We start from the raw sequence: 13839 nt of genomic DNA, 5'->3' as shown, positions 1-13839 counted from the left end.
TGGATGGTCAGGATTTCTCCCTAAGGATTAGCTCTCTGACCTGTAACTCTGCAGTGAGATTGCCAAAATGATAGGGGAGTATAAGCCCATTCGGGGGGTGCTTATACTCCCCTCGAGGTTATGGCGAAGGTGACCACAGATGGTATCTAGATGCATGGAAAATAATTTGGCCGAGAACAGTGTGAACCTCAATACCCCCTCTAATCGTCTGAATAATCACAAAAATGGCATACAGTATGGTCTTTCACCACTTCTACCGTGGGAGTCCGAGCCAGCAACCTGTACCCAGCATCCAGAAGCTATCAACTGCCTTTTCTCTCATGTTTTTTTCTCTCAGGAGTGCAACATGGGTCTATGTGGAGTGAGCATGGAAAGAGGTCCCGTTCAAACGTCTCACATGCTGCTGGTGTACTGGTAGTAAAATGGACAAAGACATATACTGCAAGGTCCGTTATCAAGGGTCATCCACTTTGAACATGTGCCATTAAAAGGACAAACTGAAACACTATCTGAAGAACATGAAAAAATGCCAGGAAAGGAAGGATGAGTGCCGGGGACGGAGGGGGTTGGTCAACCGTGCCCGTAATTGTAGTTCTATCTTTGAGCTGTTTTTGTCTGTTGATGTTCAGTATTATCATGTTTCATGTTTTGTGTGGACCCCAGGAAGAGTAGCTGCTGCTTTTGCAATAGCTAATGGGGATCCTAATAAAATACCTAATTGATTTAGGCTTATGCAAAATTGTTTATTTGGGATATCAGGTTGATTGTGGAGGTCTGCAGACTGCGAAACGTATACTAATTTAGACTGAGAATGCATTAAAATACCAATCTGTCATTACCACAAGTGATGAGGAAAGTGAGGGTCTTTCTTAGCAAGGTTGGTGTCAAACAATTATAACATGTGTTCTCGCTCTCTTCCCTGTGAATTGTTCTTAAAATGCTGTAACCTGTGCCTCCCTGGCTGGTAAGTTTTCTGCTCTTCCAGAGGATTGTGAAACTAATGAGCTGCCAACTCTGGATGAGCCCCAATTTCCTGCTGTAGATAAGGACGATGAAGGTTGTTTTCTTTTAGGTTGAGGGTAAGGTCATTACCCAGACCTTGTTTTGAGAACAAGAATGAAAGATCTCAGTTATAAGGTCTCAGCGTTGGGAGAAGCCTTGTGAGGTATTGGTCTGTCACATGTTATGAACCAGTATTGGTTGGTCACATGAATGAAAGAAAAGGGTAATGTTAATTATGCAAATATAACTTGTCAGCTTATGTATGCGTATGTAGCGTATGTATATAAGACAACTGCTGGGACTGCCCAGGCAGAGCTCCTGATTGACATGTGTACTTGTTACGAGAATTCTCAATGTTCATAAACCAATTCAATTAAACTACGCAGTCTGCAACCCAGACTTTGTAAGATACTGGTTGAAATTAAACAGACGGAGGCCCAGCTACGATAGTCAAAATGTTTATTCACGAGAGCGCTGGTTCGTTGTACAAAACCATTAATTTTATACTAACTCCTTACACACAGACTCCTTACGCACACAAACAGAAGGTATCCTACGCACACTGTTCCACTACCCAGACGACAAAGATTAGGGGAGGCCGTGAGAATCCCTCCCCGTCCTCCCACAAGATAGGGAGACCGTGGGAAGTACTTCCCGTCGTTTCCCCAATCTCTCAGAGGCCCCTAGCCAGGTCGGCACCGAATTCTGCTTAGATAGCCTGTGTTTAAGTTACTATAAAGACATATTGTACAGATCTACTGCTTTACCCTCATTCTGACTAAAACTACACATTTATTATAATTTCACTGACTAAAACTACACCCATCATTAATAATAATTTTATGATTCTAATCAATTTCATCCCATATGATTTCAGGGTGGAATATTCTAATCACTCATTTAAACATAAATTCCATCAACAATCCACCCTTAATGACTAAATAATACACACTGATACCTCAAATACTATGTAGAAACAAATGGTGTACAAGAATAATTCAAACCAATACATGTACAGTATATCAGGGTTCTCTACACAAAATTCTAAAAATAGGTCACCAGGTAAGAATGCCCTATGGGAATTTTTAAAATCAACACCTAAACTACACAAAAACAATAATATATTTATGAATGTAGCCCGAGCGTCAATTCCCCATAATTTGCGAATAAAGATTTACTGACCTTGTCTCGTAGACTGGGAAAAGCAATGGTGCATTGAGTTGGTTGGAACCTCTCCAGCACGCTGACAATAAACATGATTCATTTTAGATCAACTTCAAGAGTCCCTGTGTAAGTATTTCCATTACTCAACCTTCCCACAACTTTCTGGGAATGGTGCAGGATAATTTTGCACTTTGGAACATTTTGAGCACTTTTAAGGAACTTAAAACATTTTTGGGGGTTGTATTATTACTTTAAAAGAAAGTTTCCTAAATGCAAATATGTTTGCATTTCATTTCAATTTTGATAATGTTCTTGGAACATTCTCCAACTTGTCTGACATTGGGAAACAACGGTCTGTGGGAATTTCAATACTTCAGCATAATGTTTCCTCCAGGTTTCCTCCAGGTTCTTTTTCAAATACTGTCCTCAAATTGTTCCAAGAATGTTTCTTAACAATGTTCTTCTGTTGGAATTTCAGTACCTCAGCATAAAGTTTCCTACAGGTTTGGGAGGGTCCAGCCTTCCATTAAGATTAGAAACTTGGTCTGGTTTAGTCTTAACCATATGGAAGTGGTAACACATCATTCCAAGATCAAAAGACCTATCCGGGGCACTCAAAATAAAGATAATTGATTATCAGGAGTCTGGGGGGGGGTTACAAATCCATTTCCAAGCAATTCAAAATGCATCATTCCACTGTCCAACGGTCATCTACAAATGGAGAAAATTTCAGGCCACTGGCAATCTACCTAGGACAGGTCATCCCACCAAATTCAGCCCAAGAGCTGACCAAAAGATGTCATAGAAGTCTTTAAAAACACAGGGTAACATGAAGGGATCAACATGCCTCTCTTACCACAAACAATGTGCATGAGTCAACTGTCGGAAAGGGATTTGGCCTACATGGGAGGTCAGGAAGGAAGAAGCCTCTGCTCTCAAAAAATAATACCAAGACACGACTGACGTTTGCCAGACAACACCTGGGTAAAGACTGAAACTACTGGAGCAATGTGCTCGGCACAGATGAGTCAAAAGGGTAGTTGTTTAGCCACAATGCCAGATGCCATGTTTGGCGAAAACAAAATACTGCCTTCGAACAGAAGAACCTCATACCAACCGTAAAGAATGGAGGCGGTGGCATTATGGTTTGGGGCTGCTTTGCTGCCTCAGGGCCTGGCCAACTTGCCATCATTGAGTCAACCATGATGTCAATATTGTACCAGAGAATTCTTGAGGAAAAGGTGAGGCCATCTGTCAAATAGATGAAGCTGATCCGAACATGGATATTGCAACAGGACAATGATCCAAAACACAAAAGCAAAGCTTCAACAGAATTGTTCAAAAATAATAAATGGAGGGTTATGGAATGGCCGGGTCAAAGCCCAGATCTCAATCCTGTCAAAATTCTATGGGGAGACTTGCATGCAAGAAAGCCCTTAAATATGACAGTTGAAGCAGTACTGTAAAGAATAGGCAAAATTTCGAGAGTCGATGTAAGAGACTGATACAGTTCCAAGAAATGGCTACATTGAGTTATTTCAGCCAAAGGGGGCAACAAGCTATTGAAGCTAAGGGTTCACTTGTTTTTTCCGCAGTATGGAATTGCATTTCTGTAGATTTGATGAATGAATGATTGCAAAGTATAATCTTTCAGTGTCATTTGTTAAATTAGTTTTCCTTTATCTGTCAATAGTGTTGAAGTGAAGATTACATAGTCACCTGTCCAAATATGTACAAAAAAATACAACTTTCCAGGGAGTGTACTTGCTTTTTCACATGATTGTATTTAAAGTCATGTTCTCAAATTGTTCAGAGGATATTAAGACCACTTTAGTAACATTCTAAGTATGTTATTTTAAAATATTATTTGAAAGCGTATACATTCCATTCTCGGCATCAACAAAACTCTCTATCCTCTATTTTGTTAAGTGTGTTCAGGTTTGTTGGCCTCCCCCATTAATTGGCCACACCTGATCTTAATTAGTGCTTGTTTCCATCCTGTTGGCACAGTGTACTAAGTCCATGGATAGAGAAAAGAGATTATCAGTTTGAATCTCACTGATGCCGTATCACAATAAAAAAAAATGTGTTTGCATGATTAATTTCCATGTGTTTTATCTGTGCTTAGAATTTAAAAGGGTTAACCCAATTTAAGCTAGCAGTTTTATTAACAGTCTTATTGAAACATTCTGGGAACATTTTTAAGGAAGTTATTAAAAAAACCTTCCAAATAATCTATCATTTCTGTTCTCAGATTGTTCATAAAACCTCCCAGGAAAACGGTCAAGGAACCAGAGTATAACGTTCTCAGAACCTCCCTACAACCTAAAAAACAACCTTTTTTTTAATCAGAAAAGGCTATATTTTCACTTCCGTTCCCAAAACCAAAAACGTGTGTTCACACAACATCCAAGGAACTAAATATGCTAGCTGGGTTCTTAGCAAAGAGCAATTTCTCAAGCAATAATTTTGCTAGGACTGTCTGGTAGTGGTCTGAGTTGGGAGGGGAAAACTGAAAACTAGCTGTTATTGGCAGACAGGTTTGGAACTCTTTCTTTTTGGTCTCTTAGTGTAATTTACCGCCTGATAATGTCACCAGGCAGGCCAAAACTCCATCCCACCAAAACAGGCTGAAATTTCAGGCAGTCTTTTCAAGCAGTTTACACTAAAAAGGAATTATCATAATATCACAGTAGTATTATTCCAAACTCATAGTGTGTAAATGTATATAAAAACATGAAAATCACATTTTTGACTGCAAATGATCATAGAGAAGAAAACTCACAAAACATTTCTCACCATCAAATTGCCAGACGGTAGGTTAGATACTCTTTCATTCTGTCTGTGTGTTTGTCATTGTTTTAATTCCTGTCTTTACTCCTCTCTTCTTATTTCACTGCCCTATTATCTCTTTTTCCATTGTTAACAGGGTACAAGTCTCAGCACAGACAGCGCAGCCAAAAGGCTGAAACACTGAAACATCTGGACCTAATGGAAAAAGGGTTCTGCAGACACAGAGGAGTCATGAACAGACAGAGAATGAAGGACAGTTGGTGAAAAGGAGGGGGATATCAATTCAAACAAAGGAAGAGCAGGTAGAAGAGCGCAGCAGAGGAATGACTACAACAGAATTAGGGGGACAGCAAGTACAAATCCAAGCGAATGCACAGAGTAACAGTGCTGGGTGTATAATATTCTTGTTGTATTCACATGTATTCTTCTGTTAGCTAAAACAATGTGCACACACACACACACAGCAGTAGGTAGTGTATGTAAATGTTCATCATACTCTCTACATCTGTCTTTTGGATCCTACAATTCCATATCTGTCTGAAGTTCCACTTAGCTAAATGTTGTGCCACCACAGAAATGTCTGCCTAGAGTTGGCATTCTGATTTAAGGGGAAAATTGAAAATCAATCATCCAAGAGTAAGAGACTTTTTAAACAATTGAAGAGGGAAAGGCAGGTCCAAATGAAAGAGGAAGAAGCTGAAGCCTGCTCTTCCACATTAGACAGATAATCATCCAAACAATAAGTTATAGTTTTAAAGTATTGAAGTCCAGAAGGTAGCAACATCTATTAGAACCAGATGACGCTCCATTTGTTTACCCAATCATTAGGTCTGTCTCGTCTTTGCTCACAATAATCAGGCCTTTTTAGTGGGGGTTAAGGAAACCAATATGTAATTTGGGTGAACTAACACTACTGTAGAAGTGACAGGGAAACTCCACTGAATTTGAGAACCTCAGAGTAGCATAAATGATTGATACAATCCAATGATTGTAGTTGGATTAGCTAAATTCAGCCTCTTTGCCCAACTGTAGTAAAGCATGGAGAATTTTTTGTTGTTCATTTGACTGTTGTGATTCAACTAGAGCTCAGCCTGCACAACTTATACATGTTTACTGTATGTGACAGATGGAGTATCAAATGTGCCACTGTTCACCAGCAATCCAGATCTATCATGGACCATAAAGGGTGGCCTGAGAACTTTATAAGAAAGCATCTGCTCACGTCATTCATCCCGGCCCAAAGGGGAATTCCACTGGCCTTTTACCCATGCTTACCAAAAATTCACAAGAGACAAATACAGATAGTTGGACCAAATGCTCAATCATTGTCCAACCATCATACTCACCTTGTATAAGATACTGGTTGTCAAAGATACAGGTGTCAGGATAGTGTATTGGAGGCGAAGTCAAGTGCAGGAGAGAAAATATTATGAACAGGCACACTTTTATTATAGTTCCAAAAACAAGAGCACTACATGAAACAAACAGACCATAAAAGTAGAACGCGTAAATTAACACTACCTAAAATGAAAACAATTACACACAAAACATGATGGGAAACAGAGGGTTAAATACAAGTAGCTTAATTGGGGAAATGTAAACCAGGTGTGTATGGAAACAAGACAAGACAAATGGATATATGAAAAATGGAGCGGCGATGGCTAGAAAGCCGGTGATATCGATCGCCGAACGTCGCCCGAACAAGGAGAGGGGCTGACTTCAGCAGAAGTCGTGACAACAGGAACCAAAAATATATGTTTTCCCCATTAGGTTATATTACATTTCTAGTCAGACTGCATTCAACATTGTATAAAGTATACATAAATATAGTAATTATGTAATATCAGATTGCTTATTTGATAAGTGTAATAACCATTGAGAAATGGCATTATTACCAGCATATGGCAAAATAAAATGTAAATTGCTGCATATGGCCCCAGGGGGCATGATAATAACAATAACATTCCTGAATGTGTCTAAGTATGACATCATGACAGAATTTGAAAAAACACTGAGACTGGCAACGACAGATGTGACAACGAGATGTTTCTGCAAATTAAACATTAATTGTGCTTTGGTAAAATATGAAATAAGATGGTCACTATCTACCTACCCTTAAAGTCGAAGTTCACAGATTTTGCAAGGTGCACTCAACAACCAACTGTTCCCCAACTGAACTCTGCCCCCAATAGACATGACAAGCAGCAAAGGTGAGGTGGAAATAGAAGGTTGAATGACAAACTCACTTGTCCAGAACGAAGTAGAGGTCAAATCCCCCGAAGCAGGATGGTTCACCCTGACCTCTGTCCTGGTTGTGCCAAGCGTTACCAGCTGTCAGCACCACCAGCGCACTTACACCACCAAGCAGCACTGGTAACCAGGAGCCTCTGCACCCATATAAATACATTATTCCAGTTTGGAGGAGCTATTTCACGTGAGAGGAAGATTAACACCACCTTGGAAAACAAGTGGAGAAAAAAGGATTCCTTATTTCTGTATCTTCATCCAATATTCTTCAGCATTGGACATAACTAATCCAAAAGGGTGAAGTGGAAGGCAGAGAATGCACTGATGCTATGAATCCAGTCTGTCTCAATTGAGTCAGGAGGCTCTCATCACTGGCTCGGGGACAAGCACAGGCTACACACACATGCACTGAGCCTCACAGCAGCACACTCCTCTTATCTCGCCTTTTTCTTTTGCTATTTTCTTACTGTTGGGAAGTAGGACAAGGGGAAGTGTATTCCAGGCAGCTCCAGAGAAACATATGTAATTGTGTCTAACTTAAAGCCTCCTTCCACGACTCCCTGACTTTCTTTTCCTTTTTTCTCATGGTTGAGGCAATAATGAAGACAGAGGTGAGAGAAAGACAAACTATCCTCTTCTACTGCCATCTAGTGGTGTCAATCACTACCAGGAGCTCATAAGATCAAATCAAATCTAATTGTATTTGACACATGCACTAAATACAACAGGTGTAGACTTTACCATTAAATGTTTAGTGTTAAGTCTACAACTGTTGTATTCAGTGCATGTGACAAATACAGTTTTATTTGATATTCTCCTGGTATGGAACCTTTTCATACTGACTGTCACCACTAGATGGCTTGTTTGTCTTTCTGAGAGTTTCAATCTGTTTACCTGAGGAGTGAGTATACTATAAACCAGAATAAATATACTGATTTTAACTTTCTAATGTGTAGAAAGATAACCTTGAAATGGGCATGGTCTAATTGATTTAACAAACGAAAAGACATTTAATAAATCATCAAATCAATTGTTATTTCTGGTTGCTATGTAGTAAACCCCTCTAAACTTCAAACCTGTTACATTCCATTTCTTCTGCATTGGGAATAGATTAACTAAAAATATCATAACCACAAAACAAACATGTCAATGACCTGAAACAAACACTGTCAGTAAATGTTGTGTAAACTTTTGGGGAAATTTGAATGAAAGCCTGCAAATAGCCATTTTAAGTCGTTTATTTACTGGCTTAAACTAGACCTTACAAAAACTCTCTCACATCTTTGTGTATTGATATTTTTTATCAAAGTTAGCTGGCTAACTCATTGATTATGCTTTGTAGTAAACCCCTCTGGACTTCAAACCTGTTATGTTCAGTTTCTTCAAAGATCGGGTCTTTTTTTCCAACGTTTTGTTAAAAATCGCGCAAAATTTCAACGTCCTGCTACTCATGCCAGGAATATAGTACATGCATATGATTAGTATGTGTGGATAGAAAACACTCTGAAGTTTCTAAAACTAGTTAAATCATGTCTGTGACTATAACAGAACGTGTGGAGCAGGCAAAAGCCCAAGGAAAACTGTTCACAAAATAAATTACAAATATCCTTCCGCCAGTTGCCTGTATTGTCTATGGCAAGGGAAAATAGATAGCGACCAGTTTACAATGCCTACAGCTTCCACACGATGTCGCCAGTCCTGTCATTTGGTTTGAAGTTAATCCTTGGTGAGAGGAGAAATAGGCACTTCCTGTTATCGAGTACACAGCTGGAAGTTTTGAGAGAGAGAAAATGGACCATCATTTCAAGAATTGCTGCTATTGAATACAGATCGAATACAGATATTTTATTTCTGCGTTTTGTGTAGCGCCGGCTACGCTAATTCCTTTGTTTACGTCTTTTTCCGGTATTGCGGGGGGTGCATGCTATCAGATAATAGCTTCTCATGCTTTCGCCGAAAAGCATTTTTAAAAAATCTGACATGTTGGCTAGATTCACAACGAGTGTAGCTTTAATTGAGTACCCTGCATGTGTGTTTTAATGAAAGTTTGAGTTTTAGCGAGTACTATTAGCATTTGGCATTGCGCATTTCCATTTCCTGTTGGCTATGTGAGACGCAGACGTCTCACCTTGCCCTAAGAGGTTATTAATTGGGAATAGATTAACTAAACATTTCATAACCACAAAACAAATAAGTCAATGACCTGAAACAAACACTGTCAGTAAATGGTGTGTGTGGACTTAAGGGGGACATCTGAATTTAAGGTCCATTATGCAACGGTGCAACACTGCAAATAGCCATTTTAAATTGTTTATTTACTGGCTTAAACTAGACCTTACAAAAACACTCTCAAATCTTTGTGTATTGATATTTTTCCGGCAGTAAATGACAGTTAACATCTATCATGACGTTCTTGAAGTAAATAAAGTATGGACACCCTAAGGTGAGGTGCTGAGTAACAGAGGATGATCTTTACAAATGAAACAGAAAGTTGCACACTAACACGTATCTTTATTTTTAATTTGTATCATGATGTTTTTACCATTTCATTTCAACCAATCCAATTCGTCAGACACCAGAACATTCACATTTGATACAAAGTAAGCTGACAACATATTTTATTCATTGTATACTGAGAACACAGCGAAGTAAACAATTCACTTCCCCACAGAGGCGAAGATAGGGCATGAAATGGAGGGATCCCTCTTCTTAACCACCTTGAATTCACATGCCTTTTGGTCCCATTTCTTCATGCAATCATCAGGAAAATCTACAGGAGTTGCATACCTGCAATCAAACATCAATCAATAGAATTTCACTCATCCAGTCTATTAATAAACCCCTGAGAAACCGTGTGGATATTTTGAGAAGATAACAATGGGCAGTATATTCTTTCAGTGTGATAGATACAGACTGGGAAGGCTGAGGGCTACATAGACCATGCATTTTGTAGGTGATAGTATAAAGTTGTACCCCGAGCAGCATGAATTACAAGTGCAGTCCATGCAATCACTGTTCCTCCAGCTGGAACCAATAGGATGCCATGTCTCATCTTTGTCATCACGACAATGGGTGATCTTGCCTAAACAAGAAAATAGTATAGCATACTGTATATGTTTATTGCCTTTTTCAATGTACATGTGTATTTGATGGAGCCTGCGCATCATTCCTTTTAGCCAACATTCCACTCCTTAGCAATCCTGTTATTTGCAAAGAGACTGGCCTTTCTTTAATCTTCAAATATCACCATTCTGTCATTAATGAGCTTGAGGAGATCAGGGGATTTGATTCTGATTTGGTAACCCCCATAGCTATCATCAATCATAAAGTTATGCAAATTGGAACTCTATCTCTATTTTTCTCCACAGATGGATGTTCCAGTGTTGGTGTATGGTTGCTAAGCAACCATTTTTGTTGTCCAGACAAAAACCAGTCTATCAAAAATTGCTAGCTCAAGTCTAAATTCTCAAACGGAATATACTGAACACAAATATAAACGCAACATGTGAAGTGTTGGTCCCATGTTTCCTGAGCTGAAGTAAAAGATCCCAGGAATTTTCTATATGCACAAAAGCTCTCCAATTTTGTGCACAAATCTGTTTACATCCCTGTTAATGAGAATTTCTCATTTGCCAAAATAATCCATCACCTGACAGGTGTAGCATGTCAAGAAGCTGATTAAACAGCATGATCATTACACAGGTGCACCTTGTGCTGGGGACAATAAAAGGCCCCTCTACAAGGTGCAGTTCTGTCACAACAAAATGCCACAGATGTCTCAAGTTTTGAGGGAGCATGCTATTGGCATGCTGACTGCAGTAATGTCCTACAGAGCTGTTGCCAGATAATTGAAGGTTCATTTCACTACCAGGCCGTATGCTGCATCAGATGACCTGGCCTCCACAATCACACAACCTCAACCCAATTGAGATGGTTTGGGATGAGTTGGACCACAAAGGGAAGGAAAAGCAGCCAACAAGTGCTCAGCATATGTGGGAACTCCTTCAAGACTGTTGGAAAAGCATTCCAGGTGAAGCTGGTTGAGAGAATGCCAAGAGTGTGCAAATCTGTCATCAAGGCAAAGGGTGGCTACTTTTAAGAATACACATTTTTGGTTACAACATGATTCCATATGTGTTATTTCATAGTTTTGATGGCTTCAGTATTATTCTACAAAGTACAACGGACTTGTACTGTATATTTTAGGAACTTACTAAACTTACTATTGAAAGTAAGAATAATAGAATACACCAGGTGTAATTTCGAAATTTAGTTGTGTATTAGCACTTTTTGTCTTGTTATTTCAGTCACAGACAGTCACTCAATTAGCCATGTCAGCTAACAATTTTTAGATTGGTAGTTAGTCTAATCAGCCATCTTAACTTGTAGTAATCATGGCCAAATCCCGACTGGGAACGCATTGATTTTGTTAGTCATTTTCACTCAGATATCATATTAACATGGATACAAAATGTGTAGAATTGCAGGAAGTTATCTTTGAAACTGCTAAAAATGCTCTCAACCCCCAGAAAATGTGTTGTAAAACTGAAAAAAATGTCTCTCTGCCCAATTGCAAAATTAGTATAATTGCATTGTTATAAAATTGCTATGTTTTTTTCTCCCACACATGGTAAAATGTGTAGAATTGCAGAAAGCGTACTTTATTCCCCATGGCAAAATTTGTAGAGTTGCAGGAAATTAGCTTTAAAAACCCCAAAAGGCTAAGCCTCAAAATACAACAACTTGCTTAGCTAACCGCTAAATGTTTATTTTATTTTATTTGTTATAATTCTAATTCTATTTTTGAGGGTCCACATGTTGTCATGGAATATATGAATGTTATTTCCAACAACCAAATAGCAACTCTGTCGGAAATCCAGCTGCATATTGAACGTTGAGATTTCCGAAAGGCCAGTCTCTTTGGCAAATAACAGGAGTGGAATGTTAGCTAAAAAGACTGGTAACCAGACTATATATATTGTGTGTGTGCATGTGTATGTGAGTGAGAGAGGGGGGGGTAATAGTATTTTTCTTTACCTGGCTTCAAGGTCATAGGCTTCATGTAGCAAAAAGCATGGAACAGTGGAAGCAGCACACACAGGATTAAGGCTAGAGCCAAGGATTTCTTCACAGGGAGAAGAGAGGGAAACATATGTTACTGAGGGGAATAAACAGCCATTGGCCTAGCGTTGAACCTTCAAAACAATTCTAGATAAGCAACTATCAAAACCAAACTGAAACATTTCTACATTTTGAGCTTATCATTGACTCTACCATAGGTTATAAAATAACGTAATATTTGTACAATGCCCTCCTCTACTATGTAATTTAAATCCACCATCCATTCTGACTTAAAACACATATGTGGGGGTGTTCAAAAGATTCATTTTGCCAGCATGATTTATTATGTCCACATTGTGATAAAATTATAAAATGTGCAACTGAAACCCCATCACCTATTTGTCATTAGGAGTTAGAACAAGAACACAGCTTCATCAACCAAATTCAAGGACGGTTCCAGCTCCTCCAAATTCCTACTAACTTGTACATATCATGCCAAATTTGAAGAAACTTACCATGATTCACAAGAATGTAGACTGGATACTCAGGTAATTCTAGGGATCTTTCAGGGTAGAGAACTTCACAGGCTTGTGGGTCTTTTGGAAGTAGCTTACCTTTGGAATTCAACAAGGGCTGGGTCAAACACTGTCAGTAAATGGTGCACGTGACTTTCGGTAAATCAGAATTTAAGGTCCTCTACGCAACAAAGCAACGTGTAAGTAGCCCTTAGTGTGTATGATATTCAGTTGTAAAATTAATTCAGAGAAAAAAAAATATAAAAATATATAATTTATTGGACATATTTTGAAGCTATGAAGTTCCTTGTTTACTGGCTCAACCCAGACTTTACAAACACACACAAACGTTTTGTTCTTCTATCCTCATGGGGACCTAAAATGTATTTCCATTCAAACTTCTACTCATATTAATCCTAAACCTAACCCTTACCCTAATCTTAACCCCTAACCCTAAACCTAACTCCTAACCCTAGCCCTGAACCTAACAAAAGCATGTTTGTCACTTTTGTTTACTCTTTCCCCGTCCCCACCCATTTATTTAATTCTAAAGGTGGGCTACTTCCAAAATACCCATTATTTAAAAGCATGTACTTCCCTACAAGAATTCCAGTAGAATTACATTACAATCCAGTCTACATTGGTGTGAATCATGGTAGGTAATTTTGCATGTTACGTTTTCAGGATATTGAAGGTGAAGGCCTTATATTTGGTTGATTTTCCATGATATGTAACAACACCAGAAGCTGTGTTCCTGCTAATTTACTGTAATTTACTATAACTCCAGTAACATACAGTGCATTCGGGAAGTATTCAGACCCCTTGAGTTTTTTGTAACATAAGTATTCAGACCTTTTACTCAGTACTTTGTTGAAGCACCTTTGGCAACGATTACAGCAACGGGTCTTCTTGGGTATGACGGTACAATCTTTGCACAACTGTATTTGGGGTTTATCCCATTCTCTGCAGATCCTCTCAAGCTCTCTTAGGTTGATGGGGAGCGTTGCTGCACAGCTATTTTCAGGTCTCTCCAGAGATGTTCGATCAGGTTCAAGTC

At 38.9% G+C, this 13839-nt stretch overlaps 1 protein-coding gene and 1 long non-coding RNA gene across 2 annotated transcripts in view; both read right to left on the bottom strand.

The window, feature by feature from the left end:
• The window catches only part of LOC112248470 (anthrax toxin receptor 1), a 51000-nt gene extending 43239 nt beyond the window's left edge, over positions 1-7761 (bottom strand). The window contains 1 exon segment of the mRNA XM_042320560.1: positions 7206-7761. Within this exon segment, the coding sequence (XP_042176494.1) occupies positions 7206-7366 (161 nt within the window). The 5' untranslated portion in view covers positions 7367-7761.
• Positions 7762-9697: 1936 nt separating this feature from the next.
• Positions 9698-12907, bottom strand: LOC112248468. The gene is made up of 4 exons (XR_002953231.2): positions 12783-12907; positions 12244-12331; positions 10180-10288; positions 9698-9993 (listed from the first exon to the last, which is right to left on the bottom strand). It is a non-coding gene; the product is annotated as an uncharacterized LOC112248468 (long non-coding RNA).
• Between the last annotated feature and the right edge of the window lie 932 nt (positions 12908-13839).

The sequence above is a fragment of the Oncorhynchus tshawytscha genome, linkage group LG04, assembly GCF_018296145.1.
Source record: "Oncorhynchus tshawytscha isolate Ot180627B linkage group LG04, Otsh_v2.0, whole genome shotgun sequence".
Taxonomy (NCBI): Eukaryota; Metazoa; Chordata; class Actinopteri; order Salmoniformes; family Salmonidae; genus Oncorhynchus; species Oncorhynchus tshawytscha.
This window is presented reverse-complemented; position numbering and strand designations above follow the sequence as displayed.